Source organism: Phoca vitulina, unplaced genomic scaffold (assembly GCF_004348235.1).
Source record: "Phoca vitulina isolate PV1807 unplaced genomic scaffold, GSC_HSeal_1.0 scaffold11, whole genome shotgun sequence".
Lineage (NCBI taxonomy): Eukaryota > Metazoa > Chordata > Mammalia > Carnivora > Phocidae > Phoca > Phoca vitulina.
Genome location: NW_022589714.1, coordinates 48,765,266 through 48,789,199, shown reverse-complemented (window position 1 = coordinate 48,789,199; position 23,934 = coordinate 48,765,266). Strand labels below are relative to the sequence as shown.

General features: G+C 53.6%; 4 protein-coding genes across 13 annotated transcripts in view; 3 read left to right on the top strand and 1 right to left on the bottom strand.

Moving 5' to 3' along the window:
• The first annotated feature begins 817 nt into the window (after nucleotides 1-817).
• On the top strand, nucleotides 818-13,613 carry KIFC1 (kinesin family member C1). Its single transcript, XM_032410124.1, has 13 exons — nucleotides 818-889; nucleotides 997-1,073; nucleotides 1,496-1,658; nucleotides 6,276-6,413; nucleotides 6,547-6,646; nucleotides 7,593-7,646; nucleotides 7,765-7,815; nucleotides 8,024-8,421; nucleotides 9,089-9,868; nucleotides 10,539-10,829; nucleotides 10,930-11,003; nucleotides 11,152-11,227; nucleotides 13,552-13,613. The coding sequence occupies exons 1-13, from the start codon at nucleotides 818-820 to the stop codon at nucleotides 13,594-13,596; spliced, it is 2,319 nt and encodes a 772-aa protein (XP_032266015.1). The 3' UTR covers nucleotides 13,597-13,613.
• A 1,176-nt stretch (nucleotides 13,614-14,789) lies between these two features.
• Nucleotides 14,790-20,276, top strand: PHF1 (PHD finger protein 1). Its single transcript, XM_032410027.1, has 15 exons — nucleotides 14,790-14,993; nucleotides 15,701-15,876; nucleotides 15,969-16,050; nucleotides 16,161-16,256; nucleotides 16,690-16,790; nucleotides 16,890-17,038; nucleotides 17,248-17,343; nucleotides 17,531-17,599; nucleotides 17,735-17,858; nucleotides 17,970-18,037; nucleotides 18,200-18,304; nucleotides 18,428-18,617; nucleotides 18,707-18,801; nucleotides 19,073-19,153; nucleotides 19,315-20,276. The coding sequence occupies exons 2-15, from the start codon at nucleotides 15,718-15,720 to the stop codon at nucleotides 19,601-19,603; spliced, it is 1,704 nt and encodes a 567-aa protein (XP_032265918.1). The 5' UTR covers nucleotides 14,790-14,993; nucleotides 15,701-15,717; the 3' UTR covers nucleotides 19,604-20,276.
• Nucleotides 20,052-21,644, bottom strand: CUTA (cutA divalent cation tolerance homolog). Of its 2 annotated transcripts, XM_032410028.1 has the most exons (7): nucleotides 21,557-21,577; nucleotides 21,422-21,473; nucleotides 20,950-21,161; nucleotides 20,708-20,767; nucleotides 20,554-20,599; nucleotides 20,389-20,438; nucleotides 20,059-20,279 (listed from the first exon to the last, which is right to left on the bottom strand). In XM_032410028.1, the coding sequence occupies exons 2-7, from the start codon at nucleotides 21,461-21,463 to the stop codon at nucleotides 20,153-20,155; spliced, it is 537 nt and encodes a 178-aa protein (XP_032265919.1). In that variant the 5' UTR covers nucleotides 21,464-21,473; nucleotides 21,557-21,577; the 3' UTR covers nucleotides 20,059-20,152. The 2 variants fall into 2 exon arrangements, with proteins under 2 accessions (XP_032265920.1, XP_032265919.1); XM_032410029.1 differs by lacking the exon at nucleotides 21,422-21,473 and having other exon boundaries at nucleotides 20,052-20,279; nucleotides 21,557-21,644.
• A 2,125-nt stretch (nucleotides 21,645-23,769) lies between these two features.
• Nucleotides 23,770-23,934, top strand: part of SYNGAP1 (synaptic Ras GTPase activating protein 1) — a 31,494-nt gene continuing 31,329 nt past the window's right edge. For all 9 annotated transcript variants that reach the window (XR_004300202.1, XR_004300201.1, XM_032410018.1 and 6 more), the window contains exon 1: nucleotides 23,770-23,857. Coding sequence is in view for 7 of the 9 variants with exons in the window: in XM_032410018.1 (XP_032265909.1) it covers nucleotides 23,791-23,857 (67 nt within the window). In the remaining 2 variants the exon portion in view is untranslated. The remainder of the gene's footprint in view (nucleotides 23,858-23,934) is intronic.

The window sequence follows — 23,934 nt, the reverse complement described above, 5'->3', positions numbered from 1 at the left end:
TGTACTGATGGATCCATATTTCCCCTAGTCTAACATTTGTTTATAACTTTGAGAAATGTCTTTTGCTGTTACGTTTCTTCTCAGTTCTCCCTCTTGACCCAACCATTAAGTGTTGGTCTTCTTGTTTCCTCCCTCACTCTTCTTCTCTCTCTCTTCTTTTCAAGCTCCTACTTTTTGTAAGTTTCCTAAGCTATCAAAGTTTGGGGGATGACCCCCGGTTTTCAGACTCTGTGTCTCCCCAGTCTGCTCCCTCCACAAGCAGATTTGAATTCAAGTTAAAGCACTGGATTGGAAGACAGGTGGCTTGAGTTCCAATTCTGTCAATCTCCAAAAATGCACCAAGACAGATTTCCCCCTGCCTTTCAGTCTCATCAATAAAATCCCTGTCCCATCTCCAGGTTGGTTGGAAACTCCCACGAATAAATGGGTAGAACCACTCTGCAAATTACTCACAGGTAAGAGTTTGATGTCTTTGACACTAAGATTGTTGGAGGTAGTGTGAGGTAACATATAGCTTGGATTTCGAAGCTAATAGAATCTAGATCCACTCCCAATCAGCAGTGTGACCTTGTGCTGGTTACTTAACCTTTCTAAACCTGCCTCCTTCGTCCAGCTTGCAGATAAAAGATGCAAAACACTCGACACATAGTAAGAGCTCAGTGAATTTAGCGATTATTAAAAGAGATAATGCACATGCAGACAGCCTGAAAAGCATAAAATATTCCATAAATGTAAGTCCGCGGGTTCAAGGCCCCGAAGGCCCTAAGCCAGCTCCCCAGCACCAGTATCAGCACCCAGGTACCTAGTAGGTAGGTTGATGAGGGGGACTGCAGAGAAAACTCCTCTGAGCCTCGAATCCCCACTGTCGGGCTTCCAGAAGCGCCAAGCCGTACCCAACGTCCCTAAGTCTGGTGAAAAATGCCAAATGACTGGGGAAGGGGCAGATGCGGCCACTCACACATTCGCGGGAGGGCTCCTGCTACCACTTTCCCGGAGCTTTACCGGGAGTTCAACTCCGCGGAGAGGCGCCGCGCCACCAACCGCAATCACTACGATCCAGTCGAGGGTAACGAGTGCGCTCCCTGCTGCAGTCGCTGGGGGGGGCTCGTCGCGTCCCTCCCCCTAAACGGGTCCCCGTTTGCGCACGCGTGATTACTTTCCTCCAGCGCTCTCGCCCCCACTCTAGCTACGTTCGCGCGGCGCGTTACAGGCATTTTCTGACGTAAGGCGCTGCAGCTAGGAGCCGAGCGGAAGTGCAGCGCGACGACGGCTACAGGAGGGGAGGGTGAGAGAGGTGGAAGTGGAGCCGGAAGTGTGACTAACTAGCCTGCCTCCCGGTGGCCCGCGAAGCAGGAAGGAGAAGGTGCCGGCCTGGCGGGGTGTGGCCTCGGGAGGCGGAGGGCGCTGCGATTGGCCCTTGGCTGTGGCGCCGGCGACGATTGGCCCTTGCTTGCGGAGGGAGGTGAGAAAGGTGGCGGCGGTTGGAATTCAAAAGTGGCGGGTGTGGCACCGGGCTGGTAGCCCCCCGGAGCCCGGAGCGCGCGTGCTTTGTGTCGCGAGCCGGCGAGAGAACGCGGGTCCCGGGAGCCCGGGCGCCGTGTCCTCTTCCATTGTGCTCCCCTGGCGCGTGTGGTACGGAACTGGACATGGAGCCGCAGGTGAGTAGAAGCCGCGTTGGGTCTCTTGCCCACGATGCTGACGAGCCCCCGGCTCCCGGCCGGCCTTCGTCCTGCCTGCTTGGAGGGTGAAAGTCCGTGCGTCCCCGAACAGTGGACAGGAGGGAGGGAGAGGGCGGGGAGCAGCCCCAGGAAGTCGGAGTGCATGTCTGTCTGCTCTCCCCCAATTTCAGGTAGTCCCATACACCCTTCCTCACTTTCATGTCTCCCGGATTTCCCATTTCGATTTCTCAGGCTTGTCTGACTCGTACCTACTTCTCCATTCCTACCGACGATTGCAGTGTGTGATCGAGAAAGGAGAGTTCTGAGATTCCGTCTCCCGCTGGGGAAATGGTGCCCGAGGCCAAATCCCCGCTGATGATCTTTCCAGTTCTCTCTTGTTCCTTTCGCTTTGGAGTGCTGGAAGGGGATAAAGGGATTGGGGTAACCTGAACGGAAGGACTCCTCATTCTCTCTCCTCCAGGTTTTACGGAGATCTTTGACTCCTGAGACTGGCTTGACTTAAGTTTCTTCTCTTATCAGCGCCCTGCTGCACCCCACAACCATCTGCAGCCTCCCCTCTCCAGTGGAGAGAGAGGTGTGACAGCGAGAGTGTATTGACTTTTGGTGCCAGAAAAAGACTCCTGTCTGGATCCTCTGTTTACTAGTATTTCACATTCAGATTTACCCAAAACAAGTTTCAACCTGAAGAGATGTTCTTTGTATCCTGACAGCTAAAGAGCAGAGCAGTATGATTGTGACAGTGAAAAACAGTAGAAGCCTTCTCATATTTACTGAGCACCTACTATGTACCAGGCACAGTTGTCGATAACTTGGGATGCAACAATAAACAAGACTAATCCCTGTCATCTCTATAGATGTCATTCTATGAGAAGCTGCCATTCTATGGGGAGATGGGAAATGTGTCATAAGTTATATAACTCTATTCTTTGTGCACATTTCTGCAGGCAGCAGGAAAAATAATGCCACCTCCTTTTTTTTTTGTATAGAAGCCAGTGGTCTGGATATATCACAGTTTATTTAAGTATTCCCCCACCGGTGGACATCCAATTTCATTCCTTTAAAAATGTATTGAGTCCTGACATGTAGCAGACATTATACTGGTTATATGGTTGTGAACAAAACAGATATGTTCTTATGATGCTCACAATCTAATGTAAGGAAAGACAATAAGCCAATAAACTAAAATTTAAAAAACCTGGGCATCAAATTGCTCCAGAGTTTTCTCTATAGGGATGCACTGTAAACATCCTTAAATATATCTCGTTGTATTTGGAATCTCTCCATGTTGTTTCTTAACAAGTTCATATGGATCTGCAATGAGTTTTAAATAAAAAGTTTAATTAAAAAACAAAAGAATAGGGGTGCCTGGGTGGCTCAGTCAGTTAAGTGACCAACTCTTGGTTTTGGCTCAGGTCATGATCTCATGGGTCATGAGATCAAGCCCCATTGTAGGGCTCTGCACTCAGCAGGGAGTCTGCTTGAAGATTCTCTCCCTCTGCCCCTCCCCCTACTTGACTGCACTCTCTCTCTCAAAATACATTTTTTTAAAATATTTATTTATTTGGGGTGCCTGGGTGGCTCAGTCGGTTGAGCGTCTGCCTTCGGCTCGGGTCATGATCCCAGGGTCCTGGGATCGAGCCCCACATCGGCTTCCTGCTCAGCGGAGAGCCTGCTTCTCCCTCTCCCTCTGCCTGCCTCTCTGCCTACCTGTACTCTCTATCTCTCTGTCAAATAAAAAAAAAAAAATATTTTTTAAAAAAATTATTTATTTGACAGAGAGAGCACACAAGAGGGCGGGGAAGCAGCAGAGGGAGAGAGAGAAGTAGGCTGAGCAGGGAGCTCAAGGTGGGGCTGGATCCCAGGACTCCAGGATCATGACCCGAGCCAAAGGCAGACGCTCAACTGACCGAGCCATCCAGGCATCCCAAATACATTTTTTAAAAAAGGAAAAAACAGCCCTTCCTCCTGTTCTCTTGGTTGTTGGAACTGTGGCAGGCCTCTTGGAATCACCCTGGACTCCTCCATCTCCCTCACTGCCTGCCCTCTACCTCCCCTCACCAGGCCAGCTCCTAGTTAGATCAATACTTGGTTTCTAGTAACCCAGGCCCCTCCTCTTCATCCCCACTGCCTGCCCTCTCTCAGATGGATTTCTACTTAGCCCTCAAGCTCCTAAGACAGCCCCTCTCGGCTGAGTTCCATGAAAATTAAGCTCTATGCATCTTTTTCATCTAATGAATTAACTTCTCTCTTATGCATCTAGAATGGTAAGAGGTGTATACATCCTTGGGAGAATTGAGAAAGTGGATCATTTTTTGTAGAGTTTAATTCTTCTGTGGTACTCCAGTTTGGAAAGAATGCCCTATAAAGTTACCTCTGGGAGGGCAGGGATTTTATTCATTACTCTCACCCCAGCTTCTAGAACAGTGTCTGGTACGGAGCAGTCTTGCAACAAATCTTAGTGCAACAAATCCTTGTTGGATGAAGGAAGAAAGGAATGATGCATTCTTTCTGCCTGTCATACCCCTCATCTACCTCCATTCATTCTTCACCTTGTTTCACGTTGCTTTTTTGGTACAGATCTTGTCTTACTATTCTGACAAAATCATCATGGTCCCTCTTGCCTTCAGTAAACGCTAGACTCCTTATCATGGCATGCCGACTGCCACAATCCTTTCCCTTCATCTCCCCACTTTCCGCGCACACTCCGTGTGTCAGCTAAACAGAACAACTTGACATTCCTTGCATGCACCCCTCCTTGCTTTCTGCCTGGGATGCTCTTCCTTGGCCCAAGCCCCCTGGCTAACTCTCATCATCAAGGTTTTGCCTTAAAAGACCTTTTAGAAGTGTTCTCTGACACTCTCCCCATCTGAACTACATGCTCATCCCCTCCTTGGGGCACTTTTTATGATAGCACTCAGTAAAGTTTTAATAATCTCTTTAAATGCTTCTCTTCCCCATTTTTTCATGAGTATTTTGCAGGCAGGGATTACATCTATTACTCCCAAACCCAGATCGTTTTCTGGCACATAACAAACACTAAGTAAATATCGAATGAATGAAGGAAGCCAAAGGGCAGAGAGACTGGCCTTGGAATTAAAAGTTAATTATAGTGAAGATCAGAAGTTGATCAATCTACATAGTGCTCTCCTGATGGTGGGATCAGAGTAGGGTTTGCATAGGAAGGATCTGGCTTTAGCATGGAGAAGTTCTGTGTCCTCAGAAACCCGTTAGTTCTGCGCAAACTAGTATGGTTGGTCACCCTAGACAGGAGTAGCTGTGGAGTGGACATAATCTCCAGGCACTGAATTGAGGTGCTTAGGAGAGGATCTCTCTTTCACACTGCCCCCACCCCACACCTGTACTTTGGTGGTCTCCAAACTGGGTCATGCTGCTTCTTAGTCTTCTCCATGCAAGTCAGCCTACTTACAACTCATTGTTTTTTATAAATAGGCTCTTTTGTATATTTTTCACATGCCTGATCAGAAACTGTGTCTGGTTTTCCACATACACAGCTAAAGCCTAAACTCCTCCTTAGCCTGGCATCAAAGTCCTACAGGTCACTATATTCTAGCAGTTAAACGCATGGCCTCCAGAACCAGACTGTCTAGATTGTAACTGCGGCTCTGCCTTTTACTCGCTGATGAGCTAGACAAGCTATTTTACCTCTCAGTGCCTTCCTTTCCCTCATCTGCGAAATGAGGCTAATAATAGCACCTCCTCAGTGGGCTGCTGTAAGGATTAAGTTGATACAGAGGAAGCATTTAAAACAAATTCTAAAATGTTACCCACTTGAGGAGCCTGGGTGGCTCAGTCGGTTGAGCATCAGACTCTTGATTTCAGCTCAGGTCATGATCTCAGGGTCATGAGATCGAGCCCCACATGGTGCTTGGGCTGGATGTGGAGCCTGTGTAAGATTCTCTCTCCCTCTCTAAAAAAATTTTTTTTTTTAAATAAGTAAAATATTACCTACTCCTCCTATCTAGTCTTCAGCCTTATCTATCTTCCACTCTCTCTCTTATTTATGATTCTCCATTTTAGCTGAAAGAGCCTATTGGTTTCCCAGCCATATTATGTGTATGTTTGAGGTTTTGCCTTCTGAAGAAAGTATCCATTTCTCTGTGCTTGTTTAAGTACTACCCTTGGGATGCCTGGGTGGCTCAGTTGGTTAAGTGTCTGCCTTTGGCTCAGGTCAGGATCCCGGGGTCCTGGGATCGAGCTTGGTATCAGGCTCCTTGCTCAGCGGGGAGCCTGCTTCTCCCTCTCTCTCTGCCTGCCACTCACCCTCTCTTGTGCATGCTCTCTCTGTCAAATAAATAAATAAAATCTTAAAAAAAAAAAACGTACTACTCTTAAAGTTCGCTGAAGTTCAGCATCTGTCCAGCTTTTCTCTTAGAACTTTCTCCCACTTTTGCATTATGTCCCACTTCTCTCTGTGCCTTTTGGCTGGCACATCATCTGTGGGCCCCGGTTTGTGCACAAGAGGTACTCAGTCAGTGCTTGTTGGTGGTTGAGAATTAGGCTAGGGGACTAAGAAGGGGAGTTCTTGGGACATTTGGGCTCCAGGGTATGTCTGAAGGGTCTCTCTTTTCCCAGCAGAGGTCCCCCTTGTTGGAAGTGAGGGGGAACGTAGAGCTGAAGAGGCCCCTGGTCAAGGCTCCTTCTCGGCTGCCTCTACCGGGAACCAGGTTTAAGAGGGGGCCTGACCAGATGGAGGATGCCTTAGAGCCTGAGAAGGTGAGCTGGGTTTGGAAAAGCTTTACATGTGTGTGTGTGTGTGTCTGTGTGTGTGTGAAAGAGACAGAGGGAGAGTGTGTGTGTCTAAACCAATCAGGGAGAGTAAATGTACCCCATTCTTGTCTATCTCCAGAAAAGGACACGAGGACTGGATACAGTGACCAAAATTGCCACGTCCCACCCCAGAGCACCTGCCCTCACTGCAAGACCACAGACACAAGGCCAGACCACAGGTGGATTCTAGCAGTGGGCAGAAACCAAGGGAATAGAAGTCCAGTGCTCTTCAACTCACTTATTTCTTGTCTTTCAATTTTAGCTTATTTTGAATAATAGGTTTCACTTGTTTTAAAATTCCAAAGGCACAAGGGGTGCCTGGGTGGCTTGGTGGGTTAAGCATCTGACTCTTGATTTTGCCTCAAGTCATGATCTCAGGATCATGAGATCCAGCCCCAAGTCAGGCTCCACTATGGGCATGGAGCCTGCTTGGGATTCTCTCTCTCCCTCTCCCCCCCCCGCTCCAAATTCCAAAGGCACAAAAGTCATTTTACAGAGGAAAGTCTCCCTCCTACCTCTGTCCCCCAGCCACCCAGTTCCCCTCCCCAGGGGCGTTCTGTGGGCGTTCTGTCCCTTCCAGGGTGTTCTGTGGGCGTTCAAGCACATCTGGACATGTTCTCCGACATTTTTTTTTTTTTATATAAATGGTAGCATTCTTGACACATGGCTCTGCCCCCTGCTCTTTTTGCTTATCTTGGTCCAACTTATTTCTTGGTGTCTTGAGTAATTTCTGGTCCTGGGAAGGATATCTTCAGAGTTGGCCAGATTTCAGGGAAGAGGGAAGTTATCTTCTTTCTTTTTTTTTTTTTTAAAGATTTTATTTATTCATTTGAGACACAGAGATACAGAGAGAGAGAGAGAAAGCATGAGCAGGGAGAGAGGCAGAGGCAGAGGCAGAGGGAGAAACAGGCTCCTCGCTGAGCCAGGAGCCCGATGTGGGGCTCGATCCCAGGACCCTGGACCTGAGCTGAAGGCAGACGCTTAACCATCTGAGCCACCCAGGTGCCCCGAAGTTATCTTATTTCTAATCCTCAGAAAAAGCAACGACTCTGTGCCTGGCCCAGCCAGAGTTCATTCCACCCTGAGATTGATTGTGCTACTTTTTCCTCTCCCATCTCCTGACAGCTCTAAAAGTTCCCAAGAAGACAGGACCCCGATGTTCCACAGCTATTGCCACAGGTAATAGTGCTTCAGAGCTGGGGCTGAGGAGAGATTTGGGGGTATGTGTAAAAGGAGATGATGGGGGTGGAAAGACCCTGGTGCTGTGATTTCTTATGTTAACTCCCCGATTCTCTAGTGTTGAAGAATCAGAAACCAGGCCCTGCCGTTCCTGCCCAGAAGCCTGCAGGTAGGTGCCAAGCATAACCATTGGGCGAGAGGCTGGGATAGGGAGGAGAGGAGGTGGTGAGTACCCCCCAAAAAAATCCATTTGGTTCCCTCCCTGTCTGGAGGGGAAAGAGTTGTAGCAGTGGGTGTGGAGGCCTTAAAGGCTAGGAGGGAGGAAAGATAGAAAGCCACGACCTCCCTGACCTTTGTCCTTTCCGTGCCCATCTTAGCGGCTGCCCCTCCCATGATGGGAGGGAAGAAACCCACCAAACGTCCGGCCTGGGACTTAAAGGGTCAGTTATGTGACCTGAATGCCCAGCTGAAGTGCTTCCGTGAGAGGACTCAGACTTTGAACCAGGAGAACCTACAACTGCAGGACCAACTCGAGGAGGCCCAGCAACAGGCCCGGGCCCTGGGGGCAGAGTGCAGGACACTGGAAGGGGAGTTGGCCAGGGTGCAGGCCCAGGCTGAGCAGGGTCAGCAGGAGTTGGGGAACCTCAGGGCTCATGTCCTGGAGCTGGAAGAGCAGCTGGGCACACAGGAGGGCTTAGTGCAAGAGCTCCAGAAAGAACAGTTGGGATTGCAGGAGGAGCGAAGGGGACTGGCCGCCCGGCTGGAGGAGCAGGAGGTAAGGGCCACCTTCTTACCAAATGCTAACCCTCCTTTCTGGGTTACCCTGAGGACTCTTTGGGCTTGGGAGTCCCTGGCCACCTCTCTCCAGCAGTATTCCTCTGTCCTTCTCCACCCCTGCCCACTCCTGATTGCGTCTTGCTTTCTGCCCCACTTCTCCCTATCCTGACTGCTTTCATAGCCCCCCACCCCACCCCAGATCTGTGTCTCCCCTCGTCCTCCATCTTCTCCTCTGTCTCTTTCTTCCCTGGTCAAAAATCCCCGCGGCGTTCTCTCTTCTTCTCATGTCCATTTGACTCCTTGGTGTCCCCACCAACTAGATGGAATTACTTGCAGTTTCTCAAATGATTCAATCTTCTCTTCAGGGCATTTTGCACATTCACTTCCCTCTTTGTGGAACGTTCTTTCTGTTCTCCGTCTTTTCCTTGGTTTATTCCGATACTTTTGGGTGTCGGCTTAGCTATCATTGTCCTTGTGCCCCTTTTGGCTGTTCCCAGAGCACTCCCTAATCTGGTACCATGACTCTTATTTTCTTACCTCTTTCCTTAGCAGACTTTGAAGTCCTTGGGGACAGGGACCGCCCTCCCTCCACCCCCTACCTCGTTATGACTTGTCCTTATTCTTCTGCTGGGTCTCACCCTCTGTGTCCATTCCGTTCCGAACAGAGGAGGCTGCAGGCCTCAGAAGCAGCTCTGTCAGGCAGCCAAGCGGAGGTGGCATGTCTGCGTCAGGAGGCTGCAGCGCAGGCGGCCGCACTGGTGGAGCAAGGAGAACGTCTGCATGGGCTAGAGATGGAGCGCCGGCGACTCCACAACCAGCTACAGGAACTCAAAGGCAATATCCGTGTGTTCTGCCGGGTCCGCCCTGTCCTTCCAGGGGAGCCCACCCCGTCCCCAGGCTTCCTCCTGTTTCCCTCTGGCCCCGGCGGGCCCTCCGATCCTCCAACCCGCCTCAGTGTCTCCCGGTCTGACGATCGTCGTGGGACCCTGAGTGGGGCGCCGGCCCCCACCACCCGCCACGACTTCTCCTTCGACCGGGTATTCCCACCAGGGAGTGGACAGGACCAAGTGTTTGAGGAGATTGCTATGCTTGTCCAGTCAGCCCTGGATGGCTACCCAGTGTGCATCTTTGCCTACGGCCAGACAGGCAGTGGCAAGACCTTCACCATGGAGGGTGGGCCTGGGGGAGACCCCCAGGTGGAGGGCCTGATCCCTCGGGCCCTGCGGCACCTCTTCTCTGTGGCCCAGGAGCTGGGCGGCCAGGGCTGGACCTACAGCTTTGTGGCAAGCTACGTAGAGATCTATAATGAGACTGTCCGAGACCTGCTGGCCACGGGGACCCGGAAGGGCCAGGGCGGTGAGTGTGAGATTCGCCGGGCAGGGCCGGGGAGTGAGGAACTCACTGTCACCAATGCCCGCTATGTTCCTGTGTCCTGTGAGAAAGAGGTAAGCACCGAGGGGCACTGGGACTGGAGAATGGGGAGGAGCGGGCAGGGTGGCACAGGATGTAGGTGGACGGAGGAGGGACCAGGAGAGAGCGGAAGGATGGGGGAAGGGTGGGTTGCGTCGGTGGGTCGCCACGTCAGTTTTGGCCGGGGGTGGGGGGGGTTGGGGGGGCTGTAAGGTAGATCTGTCTGCCTTAGGGAACGAGGGGGTGGAGTGACGCACGTGCCGAGGGCTTCCTGGCCCCTGCCCGCTGTATCTCAGGTCCCATTTCCTACTACTCCCCTTGCTCAGCTCGCTCCAGCCACGCTGGCCTCCTGGCTGTTCCCCAGCCAGCTCGTCACATTCTCGATTCAGGGCCTTTGCCTGAATGTTCCTCTCTTCGAATGGCTTGCTCCCTCGCTGCCTTCAGAGTTGAGGGCACTGAAGCTGTCCCTGGCCATCCTGTCTCAAATTGCAGCCCTCACCCTACCTTCACGCGCTCCTCCTGGTTCTGTTCTAGTTTCCCCCTCAGGACTCTGGGGCCGTAGCTGTGCATTTTACTTAGTCATTCTGTCTCTTCACTGGCTAGAAAGAAATCTTCAAGAGAGGCACTGACTCTGGGTCATTGCTACCGACGTGGCTGCGTGCTGAGCCCCTGCCCGCTCTTGCCCCTTGCTCCTCCTGTCCCCAGGTGGAGGCCCTGCTCCACGTGGCCCGCCAGAACAGGGCGGTGGCCCGCACGTCGCAGAACGAGCGCTCATCACGCAGTCACAGCGTTTTCCAGCTCCAGATCTCTGGGGAGCACGCCGGGCGGGGCCTGCAGTGTGGGGCCCCCCTTAGCCTTGTGGACCTGGCTGGGAGTGAGCGGCTGGACCCTGGCTTAGCCCTTGGCCCTGGGGAACGGGAACGCCTTCGGGAAACACAAGCCATTAACAGCAGCCTGTCCACCCTGGGGCTGGTCATCATGGCCCTGAGCAACAAGGTGGGAATGGGGATGGGGGCCGGTGGGACCTGGGGTGGGTTGAGGCTGCTCACGCTGAACCCTGTCCTATCCTAATCACCCGTCTCCCTCAACCCTCCAGGAGTCCCACGTTCCTTACCGGAACAGCAAACTCACCTACCTGCTGCAGAATTCTCTGGGTGGCAGCGCTAAGATGTGAGTGAAAGTGACAGACAGACAGGAGGGGTTGGGTGGAGACTGTGAGGCTGGGGTCAGGGGCGGGAAAGGGGCAACAGTGGGAACCTGGTGCAGGCTCCACCCAGCCACTGATGCTGGGGTTTGGTCCCCTCTCCTCTCTCCACAGGCTCATGTTCGTGAACATTTCCCCCCTAGAAGAGAACGTCTCTGAGTCCCTCAACTCCCTACGCTTTGCCTCCAAGGTGCAGTTACCACCAAGCCCAGGCCCTGTCAGGACCCCTGGGTGATTGTAGGCTTCTCCATTCTGACCCTTTAGGGTCCCCTTCAGTCCTTTAGGTCAAGGGCACATTCATCTGGAAAGGATTTGCATTTGCCGGGCATCTGGGGTACTATCTCTCTGGATCCATTTTTAGCTATTGGGTCTTGGGGTTTTTAAAATTTTTTTTTTTTTTTTAAGATTTTATTTATTTATTTGACAGAGAGAGACACAGCAAGAGAGGGAACACAAGCAGGGGGAGTGGGAGAGGGAGAAGCAGGCTTCCCACTGAGCAGGGAGCCCGATGCGGGGCTCGATCCCAGGACCCTGGGATCATGACCTGAGCTGGAGGCAGACGCTGAACGACTGAGCCACTCTGGTGCCCCAGGGTTTTTTAATTTTTAAAAATAGGTAGTTAAGGGGTCAAAACTATATAAAAGCTATACATAACAAATGAAGTTTTACCACCGCCCCTGTGCACCCCATTCTCCCCACCTGCCCTGGTAGAGGTAGTCATTTTTAACATTTAGCATTTTACTTATCCTTTCAGTGTTTCTTCTTGCAAATATAAGCAATATGCTTGTGCTTATTCCCTTCCTTCTTATATAGACATCTCTCTTTTCATATATATGTATGTATATGTGTGTGTGTGTATATATATATATATATATATGTTGTTCTGTACTTTGTTCTGCTTAACAAGATATCCCTAAGATTACTCCTCCCCCCCCCCCCCCCCAGCACGCAGAGATCATCCCATTATTTTTATGTCTGCCTGGGACTCTGCTATGTGGCTGCACCAAAGTTTATTCACCAGTTCCCTCTACTGGACACTTGGATTGTTTCCACCCTTGTTTCTATTACAAACAAGACCATGTTGGCTAACCTTGTACATATATGTCATTTTATATTTGTTTAGTCATATCTAACTATGTAGGGAGAGATTCCTGGCATTGGGATTGCTGGATCAAAGGAGACTTAGATGTGGGCACCTGGGTGGCTCAGTCGGTTAAGCGTTCGACTCTTGATACTGGTTCAGGGCATGATCTCAGGGTCGTGAGGTCAAGCCCCACGTCGCGTGGAACCCACTTCAGATTCTTTCTCTCCCTCCACCTCTGCCCCCCTGCCCCATGCGTGCACACGCTCTCTCTCTCCAAAAAAAAAAAAAAGTGAGAGACTTAGATGGTTTTCAGACCATTCCAAGTAGTGTGAAGTCAGGCTCCAAAACCCACTTAAACATTAAGGGAAGGCCATGCCATGAATTCTCTAGGAGATTTATGCTCCTTCCACTAAAGTTTTAGGGGCTTGTTAGATTTGAATCAGGCTTATATTTCTTGACAAGAAAACTCAGATGGTACAGTATACTTTCTGTTGCATCAGGAGCACCTAATATCCAATTGTTTTACTTTTAATGAAATAAAAATCAATCATGGGATTTGGGTGTTACCATCTTGTTACCATTTGAAAACTCCCTATTGACCTAGTGATTTCACTTAGTGATTTTATCGAACAATGATCGTACCTAGATCTATTATTTCATTAGAGAGTTTAATTTTCTCAGTCACTTTACATTTGTTAGTCCTGTCTCTTCTATAAAGAACTTCCCTTTGCCATGTATTTGGTTACTCTGAAATCCAGTCTATATAGGAAAGGCAGAGTAAATGCTAGATTCTTTATTAATTTTCAGTATTAGAAGTTGGTATCTTGGCAACTTCCAAAGGTGACCAAGTGGGTTTTTATCTGGGTGGGTGTCATTTTACAGATGCTTATGGATTTGATATATATCCTTTGTAGTCATTTTTTCTGATGCTCAAATTGCCCCATCTTTGGCCAGTGGGCGCTCCTTTAAGTTGGCTTCTGTGTCCTTTAGACAGGAACCAGTAGTTTTATTGTAGATTCATCGTGTACATATCTTGCCTAAACTTAGGATCATTTATTTTCCAAGGAGCCTTGGTTCTTAAATGAGTGTTGTTCATGTTTTATCTAACTTATTAACCAGTAAATGGTGAGAGGCTTGGGGTCTCTGGGCCACAGTATTGCTGAAAATGGACGTTCCATCTCTCTCTGCTCCTGTGTGTGGCTTCCATCCCTTCTCAGTCAGGCCTCTTCACCTCCTCCAGACTTGGTGTGGTTAGTGGGCATAGACCTCACCTTAACTGAGACCAGCCTGAACCCGCCTTCAGAGCCCTTCAGTATTTTCTGAGGGTAGCCCCAATATTGGGGGTGGGAGGCAATCCAGAGAAACAGAGAAAACTGTTATTTTGGTTACTTAGAAAACGTTTTTATCCTGTCTAAAACCTCTGCCCGCAGGTGAACCAGTGTGTTATTGGTACGGCCCAGGCCAACAGGAAATGAAGACAGATCCAGATCCTCTGTGTGTTTGGGGTGGGGGTGGGGGGCGGATTGGGGATGCTTTATTGGGGGGGAGGGGCGCTGTGTGACCTGGGTCTATCAAATAAAGAACAGTTTTTTGGTTTTTTTTTCCTTTAAATAAAGGTTTTATTAGCGATGGGCCATATCTGTAAAAATGGGAACTGTGGATCTGCAAAGTATTTGTGTTTTGCAGAGCAAGGGCGTCAGCTTTTCTCCCTATCAGGCCATCACCTCGAGTCTAGGTGGCCTAAGCCTCCCATACCACCCCCTCCCCGTTGTCCGCCTCTAGGCGATGTGCCCACCAGCCAACCACCGTCACTAGTTTGCCGCAGGCCACCCAGCCCCATTCGGGAACGCTCCTCCGGCGCGTGTGGGAGGGTGGGAACCCGAGCCCAGGGGCGGGGCCAGCGCGCCCTCCCACAAACTGCTGGCTCTTCCTCCCGCCCTTTCCCTGGCTTCCCGTTCGAACCGCCAGGGCCGGCCCGCCCGCTGCCCATTGGCTGGCTCTCCGCGGCGTTACCGCCTCGCTACCAGCTCGCCGGGTCCGTGCACCCGCCCTGGAAGCGCTGGGCGGGACGCACGCCCGCTGACTCGCTCGCGCCAACCGCTAACGGCCACCGCCCCATAAAGGAGGGGCTCAATCCTCCCAGGTGCCGCGCGCGGGAGGGGTCACGCGTGCGCAGAAGCGCGGCGGCGGTGGGGGGGGGGGACTTGCCACGGGGAGGGCGGGGCCGGGGGCAAAGGCGGGAGGAGGGCGTGGCGGGGGCGATAGGAAGGGTGAATGGAGGGCGGGGTCGTGAACTGGGGCCGGGGGGCGGGACTTAGAGTGACCATGGAGGTTGGGGGGGCAGTTAACGGATGTGGCGTGGGGCGGGGGCCTGGCTGGAGGCCGGCTGCCGGGAAGGGGGGGATTCCCTCCTGCCCCGAGGGCGGGTCTCCCTCCGAGGAAGGGGCTGCGGGGATTCCCTCTCCCTCCGGGTCTTGACTTTCCACCCGCCCCAGCCTCGGAGAGGCCACCACTAGCTCGGCGCCCTCCAGGCCCTTTGGAGGTGAGGGAGGTGGGGTGAGGTGGTGCCCGCCCCCCCCACCGGCTCCTCCTTCCCCCCAGTCCTCCCCTCCCACCACCCTCCCCCCGAGCCGGTTTGTCCCTCCCCTCCCCTCCCCTCCTTCCCCTCGCCGCCTCCTCCTGCCGCTGCCGCTGCTTTGGCTGCTGCGTCATACGCCCCAGAGCTGCCGGGACGGAGGGGCTGGGCCTGGGGACCCCCCGGCCCTTGCCTGCCCGCCCTCCGACGCCCAGACGTGCCCTCCCCGCGCGGGGGGTTCGCCTCGGTCTCCCACGTCTGCCTCTGCCCGGCTCCCGGCGGCCCCAGCTGTCACTGGTAAGGAGGCGGCGGGAGGCGCCCGTGGGGGGGCAGGGAGCCGGGGGTCGGCGCGCAGGGCGCGGGCGGGAGAGCCTCGCCGCCCAGGCATCGGTTCGGGCTGGGCCGACTCAAGTCCCCTCTCGGACTCGCCGTCATGGGGAGTAGAGACCGGGACTGGGACACGCCCCCCTCCCCGGGCACTCAGGGAAGTTATCTAACCCGGGGGCAGGGAGCCCCGTATTTGAGGGTGACCCAACATAACCTGGCGTCAGGATGATTGTTCTGAATGAGACACGCGGGCCCGGGGAGGCAGCCGTTTCTGTTCTGGAAAACATTTCCAGAAAAGCTCCCAAAACACAGATCACCCCAATTATGATACCTCTAAACAAGAGAAGGTGACAGCAGAAACTGAATGGTAACCTTTGCTTCTGCAACCATCATTTCTCCTAAAATCTCAAGGCCAGGATATAGTATCCCAGGGGAGCTCTGGAAGCTGGGAAACTAGAGAACTAGGTTGGGGGGCGTGGGGGGTGTTAGGGAGAGGAGAGCCAGTCACTAGAGTTGGAAAAGCTGGAGTCAAGAAGCTTGGGAGGGGTGCTGTGTGGTTTCCTATCCAGGTGTCTCGGATTTGGAGACTGGGAGCACAGCTGCTTGAATCTTTGAGGCAAAGAAAAATGGGGAGTTTCTCAACATTCATAACCTCCTCCCATCCCACTTCTGGCTAGGCCCCCCCCAGGATGCAATGGCACAGCCCCCCCGGCTGAGCCGCTCTGGTGCCCCCCCACTTTGGGACCCAGCCTCCCCTGCTCCCACCTCAGGCCCCAGGCCTCGACTTTGGGAGGGTCAAGATGTGCTGGCCAGGTGGACGGATGGGCTGCTATACTTGGGGACCATCAAGAAGGTAAGACATTTGACCTCTGATCTATTGCCTTTTCCCCATACTCCTTACGTAGTTCTGATTCCTGTTTCATCCCCTGTGCTCATCCATTCCAGGTGGACAGTGCTCGGGAGGTGTGTCTGGTCCAGTTTGAGGATGATTCCCAGTTTCTGGTTCTGTGGAAAGACATCAGCCCCGGTGAGACCCTACAGGCCCAAGTGTGTGCATGCCATGGAAAGCAGAAATCTGGCGTGAGGGATGGGAAGGGGGCTTAAGCACAGGCCCCGTAACACTGTGTTCCCTCACAGCTGCCCTCCCCGGGGAGGAACTTCTCTGCTGTGTCTGTCGATCTGAGACTGTGGTCCCTGGGAACCGGCTGGTCAGCTGTGAGAAGTGTCGCCACGGTGAGAGGGCAGGACACCTGAATGGTCCAGCTTGTCCTGAGCCTTTTAGGCTGCCTCTCAAGTCTTCCCTACACCACTGGTCCTTATGCCACCTGTCCTGACTAAGTCCCCAAGCCACTGCTCCGGCCAGTCTCAACTCTGTAATCTCACTCCCTTCCAGCACAGGGAGAAACAGCCATGAAATGGGGAGGTGTGAGCTTTGTAGACAGAGGGTGGTTCAGATACACCCTTTTCTAACCGTAAGACCTTGGGCAAATCCCCAAACCCCTAGGAGCCTGTCCCCTTACCTGTAAAATAAGGGTAATTCACCCACTACAGCCGGATCATGGTAAAGGATGAAATGAGGTGGCCGAGACTCCTCCTATCCCAGTCGCTAGCACACACAGGTATGCAGTGCAGTAAGTGCCCTACCATCAATATTATCATTATTCAGCTTATCACCAGGACTGCCACGTTCCAAGGGCCCCAGCCCCTGGAGAAGGAGAGGGCACATCCTGGGTCTGCCGCCAGTGCGTCTTCGCCATTGCCACCAAGGTAAGTCACTTTCCTGTGGGAGCCTCCCATCCACAGTCTCTCCCGAGCCTTTCCGCCCCCCCACCCCTCTGAGGCAGCCTGCCTGTTCCCTCTCTGCAGAGGGGGGGTGCACTGAAGAAGGGCCCCTATGCCCGGGCCATGCTGGGCATGAAGCTGTCACTGCCATATGGACTAAAGGGGCTAGACTGGGACGCTGGACATCTGAGCAACCGGCAGCAGAGCTACTGTTACTGTGGTGGCCCCGGGGAGTGAGTAACGACGGGGGGGGGGGGGGGGGGTGTTGTGGGGGGGTTTGGGAATGGGTGATGGAGTGGGGTGGGAGGAATCCCAGGGAATGGAGGAGAAAGGACAGGACGAGGGGAGTGCTGAAGAGGGCAGAAGTAGGTGGTGAGTAGGGTGTGGGGCCGTTCAGGCGGGGGCAGTGTCTGGAGGTCACGAGTCCTGTGCTGCCCCTCAGGTGGAACCTGAAGATGCTGCAGTGCCGGAGCTGCCTGCAGTGGTTCCATGAGGCCTGCACCCAGTGTCTGAGCAAGCCCCTCCTCTACGGGGACAGGTGAGACCGGAGCCCTCCGGCTCTGCTCCGCTCGCTCAGTCCCCCACGATGCCTCAGCTCCGTTCTCTCCCCAGCCTCTGAAGCTTGCCTCCCCTGTGCACCCTCTCCTTGTTAGTGAGTCCTCCGTAGCCTGGTATCGTTTTCTTGTGTAAGGTGTGTTCTCTCCCTCCCTCCTGCCCACTTCCAGGTTCTATGAGTTCGAATGCTGTGTGTGTCGGGGGGGCCCTGAGAAGGTCAGGAGGCTACAGCTTCGCTGGTGAGCTAGCACGACCTCAGCGTAGGTCCTCTCTCAGCACCCCCAGGATTTCACACTATGTGCCCCAACCTCCCACCTCGGGACTGTAGGTTTTTGCAATGCTGCCACCACCTTGATAACTCAATATTTCTCCAGGGTGGACGTGGCCCATCTTGTCCTCTATCACCTCAGCGTTTGCTGTAAGAAAAAATACTTTGATTTTGACCGTGAGATCCTCCCCTTCACCTCTGAGAATTGGGACAGTTTGCTCCTCGGGGAGGTAAGGGGTGGTGAAGCTTTGGGGGTGAGGGTGGAACAGAGGAGTATAAAGAATGGGGGAAGGGAGAGGGACCACCTCTCCCCTGATCTCCTTTTCTTTCCCCTTCCCCAGCTCTCAGACACTCCCAAGGGAGAACGTTCTTCCAAACTCCTCTCTGCTCTCAACAGCCACAAGGACCGGTGAGTTGGAAGGAGGCTCAGAAAGAGATGTGGATATGGAAGCCTGGGAGGGAAGGGGCTGCAGCCCACCTGGAAGTTCATCTCTGAAAAGGATTGAGTAATGGCATCAGAGGGGCCCTTTATTGCTGCACTGACCCTGTATCATTTCTCTCCTCACCCCAGTTTCATTTCAGGGAGGGAGATTAAGAAGAGGAAATGCTTGTTTGGTCTCCATGCTCGGATCCCTCCCCCTGTGGAGCCCCTTACTGGAGATGGAGCCCCCACCAGGTCACTGGTCCAGGGAGGATGGGGAAATTCTCAGGGTATTAATGGGGGAGGCATATGTATGGAGATGGGGAGGTCTTTGGGGTGTCCGGGAGGGGGCTGGGGGGATAAGGAGGCCTCTTACAGCTTCCCTTCAGGGCAGGGCCCTGGGGGAGGGGTCTCACGTCCCCTGGGGAAGCGCCGGAGGCCGGAGCCAGAGCCCCTGAGGAGGAGGCAGAAGGGGAAAATGGAGGAGCTGGGGCCACCCTCAGCAGTGCGCAATCAGCCCGAGCCCCAGGAGCAAAGGGAGCGGGCTCGTCTGCAGAGGGCACTGCAGGTACAGGGGCAGGGGGAACCCCATGGAGCTAAATGGTGGTGTGGGAAGGAATCAAGGATTATCTCTCAGTCCTTTGCTCCTCCTCCTAGGCCTCAGTGTCTCCACCACCCCCCAGCCCTAACCAGAGTTACCAGGGCAGCAGCGGCTACAACTTCCGGCCCACAGACGCCCGCTGCCTGCCCAGGTCAGTGCTCCTTCACCTTCCAACCAGTTATGTACCCCTAGAATCTCTCCTCCAGTTGTCTACATCCTCTGGACTTTCTTACCCAGGATTATTTTCCATCTCCCCCTTGGCTACCCACTTCTTATCCTAGAGAGACTTCCAGAACCAATGTCTGATCCCTAGTATTCTGGGGATGGGGATTCCTTGGGGCTGTTTGAGCTCTGCTCTTCTCAGTGGGAGAGGGTCCTATTCCCCTGCTTCAGGTCCTGACTTTCCCCCTCCCCAACCCCAGCAGTCCCATCCGGATGTTCGCTTCCTTCCACCCCTCTGCCAGCACCGCAGGGACCTCTGGGGATGGTGAACCCCCAGACAGGTGAGATTCTTCCCCTTTACCTGTGCCACCCCTCTTCATGTCTGTGCTCTTAAGTTCCTCAGTCTGTAACCTGATTTCTTTGTGCCTCTGATCCACATGTGAGCTCCATTTTTAGTCAGTCCTTATCTGCATCTGGACTCACAATTGCCTTCTCTCCCTAGGTCACCCCTGGAACTTCACATTGGTTTCCCCACAGACATCCCTAAAAGTGCCCCCCACTCGATGACTGCCTCATCTTCCTCAGTCCCAGCCCCCTCCCCAGGTCTTCCTAGACGCTCAGCACCCCCTTCTCCCCTGTGCCGTAGTTTGTCTCCTGGGACTGGGGGAGGAGTCCGAGGTGGGGTTGGCTACCTGTCCCGAGGGGACCCTGTCCGGGTCCTTGCTCGGAGAGTACGGCCTGATGGTTCTGTGCAGTACCTGGTTGAGTGGGGAGGTGGGGGCATCTTCTGAACAGCCTGCCTCTGCCTACCTCCCCATTCACACACACCGGCACTTTCATACCCTGACCTCTGACCTCACCTACAGCTGGGATGTACCTGGGGAGGTAGGGGGTAGTTCTCCCTACTGCCCAGGCTGGAATCCAGGTGGGGGGTTGGGGAAGAGGCTCTCTTCTCTACTCCTTCCTGATTCCTGACCCTTCCCCCATCCCTCTTCCCATTTCCTTTGATGTTATTTTGTTACAGCTTTTTAAATATTTTTTAAAATTATTTAACCCCTGGGGATGGAGACTGAGGAGGGGGGGAATGATAAAGGATCCCAGACTCTGTATGATTGAAATAAAGGTAAATAAACAAATCTAGCAGCCCTGGGTCATTCTGGAAGATGAGAACACAGGGACTAGCAGCAATTCCAGTCTTCCCAACCAAATTCACATACATGACAAGGAAAAAGGCAAAAGGCAGAGAAAACCAAAGATAGGATTTATTAGGGGCCCAGTCATCACCTGGAAGTCAAAGGGCATGGAAGTATACAAGGGGAACATGGCAGAAACAGGGCTCATCACGGTAGGACTGTGCTGGAGTCGGAAACTGACTCCGTAACCTGGTGCACCCAATGCAGGTATGGGGCATTCCCCTGCTCCACAGGCAATGCAATCACCTCAGCCACTTCGTAAGGGTGCACAGAACTGTGAAAACATGGGGGATCACTCAAAGATCTACCTTAAAGGAGCCCACCACCCCCTCAGACTGCCCAGCAAGTGCCACCCTCACCGCTACCCACGTCAAAGTTCTCACCGAACAAAATCTGTCAAAGCTGGAACCATGGAACTTCGGGTTTTAATCATCTAAGAGGCAAAGACAAACATGACTGAATCAAGGAGTGGGGTTGATTTCAGGATCTCGGATGAGGGAACGGGGTCAGGGAATTGAGGTTTCATTGGATGGGGAAATGTTTCTCACCATCAGCACCTCATTGTCCTCCTCAATCTTTCCTTTCCACTCATAGCTGAAAAGGTCAGGGAGAAAGTGTTGAGGGAGCAAAGATTGCCCTCAAGGAAAAGCACTGCCTATCAGCCCCTAGAGTTAGGCTAACCCCCCAACTCCTATGACTCACATGGATGTAATCTGAGGGATGAGGTTAACGCAGGCTGCCAGGCGCTTCTCCACCACAGCCCTGAAGGTGAAGAGAAAGCCCCATTCAGAACGCCCCATGACCCGGATTTTGCACTGGCAGCCCAGAGACAAGGTTCCAAAGCCCAAGGTCAGGCAGGAAGCTGCGGGAGTGCACTCTTCTCTCCCACCCCCAACTCTCTCCCGTCATGATCCTCCTTCCTCGCTCCACACTGAGGTCCCCACCTGGCGATCTCCTTGGCGACCTTCTCGTTGGGGCAGGTGACAAAGGCTGCAGAGACCGAGCCGGGAACATAGCCGGAGCTCGAGGCGGGCGAGGGCTGCTGGGACGGGGGGCTTCCTGAAGCCATGGACAGCAGAGCTCGGGGTAGCAAGAGAAGGCGGGAGGCCACAGGCAACAGCGCCGGCATCCAAAGAAGCGACAGGAGCAGAGCGGCCTGAGAGCACGAAATGAATAGGGTGTCACCCCACAAATAGCCGAGGAAATTGCATCTCGGGAACCCTTCACTTGTATAGACAGGCTCTGCCCTCCCACTCCTGCACCCCGAAGGAAAAGGTCCCTGAAGCTGGGAGAGAAACTTGGGAAATGAAGGCAGACTCGGTTTTCACTCCCTCCTCAGGAGCCAATCCCTAGGATTTTGGGTGCGGGTGGTGGTTGAGGCTTCGAGGACCGGAAGGGGCGGGGCCGGTCACTCACCCCTCCGCCGAGCAGGATTGCGGGAACCCGCTCCCCCCTCATGCAGCCTATGCTGGTAGAGGAGGGTTGAATATCAAAAACCGCACGTAATGCCGAAAAGGGACCCCAAACCCAGGAAGGGCGGCCTCTTCTTACCTGGGCAGCACCCACGTGATAAGAAAACAGCACACACCACGTGACAATAGAAGCCGCACCCGAACCTCCAGAGCCACCCAATCCTGGCCCTCACGTGGCCCAGTTTGCCCCGCCTCCTGTCGGGGGAGGAGCGAAAGGGAATTTGGCCAATCGACAGCCGGATCTGCAGACGTGCACGGAAATGGCACGCTCGTTTCCGTGTAAACCGGAAACGGCCGATTGCGGGCTGAGGAGAGCCGCAGCGGCGTTCCGCTGTCACGTGAGGGGGGCGGTCTCCCTCAGGCGGCTGTACCTCAATGAGCTGCGCGAAGAGGCCAATCGCAGGCCAGCCCCGCAGGCCACGTGACGAGAGAGCTGGCGCTAGAAAGGGGGAATGGAGACCCCGCCGACTCGATGCGTCAGGTTGTGGAGTGGGGAATCATCCTTAAACCCCAGAATGTGCCCAGTTACAGCCCCTACACTGTTCCCGAGGCCTTAAGGAGTGGGAGGGTCTGAGAAGATTGAACCTCAGGGGGTAAAGAGAGCGCCCCCTGCCTCTTTGGTTAGGACTGACATATGCCTAGGTTGGGTAATGAACAACGAAAATCTGAGAAGCCCGCTGTCCCTGAGCAGGGGATAGTGATTAGGCAGGGATGGGCATGGCAAGACGATGGCTAGGTGGGAAAAGATGCATTTTAAAAGGACAGAGTGAGACCCTGTAAATGGGATAGAGGGTGATGAAAATGGGGCTGAGGACAATTCAGGCTTCTTAATTGAAACCCCAAAGGTCAGGACAGACTGGTGGTGAATGCGGGGGGGGAGGGGAGCGAGCTTTAGGTCGGGGATATAGTGATGGTGCTTTTGTCCCTTACCCCTCCCCCTCCTATTTAACTCTCCAGGACTGGTATACCTCTGAGTCTTGGGTCTCCTTCCCTTAACCCATCCCCCAGGAGCCAGGACCTGTCCTACATAACTTCCCTGGGGCCCAAGCACATCCAGTGACCCAAAAATGGAGGGGCCAATGAGAGGAGAGAGAGGTGGGAGGAGGCAGCAGAGAAAAGGCTCTTGCCACTCCCCCTACCCAGTGTTCCCCCTTCTTTCAAGGTTTGGGGGTCTCCAGAGTCTGCGTGACTGGGCGTTTATCAGAGTTCTCTCATACCTGTGTCTCTGGGGATGGGGTCTCCCTGAGATCTGTCTTTGGGTTTGGAGTTCGTTTCTGAGCTAGATCTCTGCGGGGCCTTTCAGTATTTGCAGTGGGATATTTCTCGGGACCGGAGTTTCCATTTTGTTTTGGGAGTTTCTGTGTTTCCAGGACCTCATCACTCTGTGAGGTCTTTCAAACTCTTCTTTATGAGTTTGGGGTCTCTGCATTCTACATCTCTGAGCTGCATGAGTGTCTCTCCCTGTCCCTCTCCCTTCTCCCCAATCTCAACCCCCAGGTCTGGAGTTTATCTCTTGAGTTACCAGTCTCTGAGTCTGCAATTTCTTTTCTCTGAGATATAAGTCTGGGGTCTGGTATCTCTCTCTGGATAGGAATCCTCTAAGAGCTAATTCTAGGTCTGGGTTTTTTCTGAATCTGGATCTCATCTTTTTCTTTAACTCTAGGTCTCTGATCTTGGTTCCTGAAATCACCATCTGATTCTGGAGTCTAAGATTTCTGTGGCTGTGGAGAACCTTTTTTGAAACTGGACACCCACATTTTGACCTCTGACCCTTCTCTCAATGGGGGATCTGGGGTCTTTTTTTTTCTGAGATTGGGGTCTCTTTTCCTCTAGATTTTGGGTTTGTGCATCAGATTAACCCCTGTCCCCGGGGTGGGCAGCTAGGTATCTTTCTCTGTGGGTCTGGGGTCTCTCAGTCTCAGGATCTGAGGTCTACATCTTTAGAACAGCACTCTTTCTCAGTCTGGTGTGTTTTTGAGTCAGGGGTCTCTCTCCCTGGTTCTCCCTGAGTAGGGGTGGGGGCTGCAGAGTCTCTCTCTCCTCCTCCTCCTGCTCTCTCCTCTCTCGCTCGCTCCCCCGCCCCCCTCTCTCCCTCTCTCCCTCTCTCTCTCTCTCCCGGCTGCCGCTGCTGCCGTTGGCTCCTATTCTCCTCCTCCTCCTCCTCTCTCCTCCTCTCCGCTCCTCTCTGCTCCTCTCTCCTCCTCTCTCCTCCTCCTCCTCCTCCACCTCCTCCTCCTTCTCCCCCTCTCTCTCCCCCTCTTTCTCTCTTCTCTTTCTCCCCCGTCCCCCCCGCCCCCTCCCCCCCCAGGCCTGATGAGCAGGTCTCGCGCCTCCATCCATCGGGGGAGCATCCCCGCGATGTCCTATGCCCCCTTCAGAGGTACGGTGGGGAGGGGAGGGGGAGGGCCAGTTGGGGGGGGCAAGAGGGGGAGGGGCAGGGGCGGGGGGGGGGGGGGG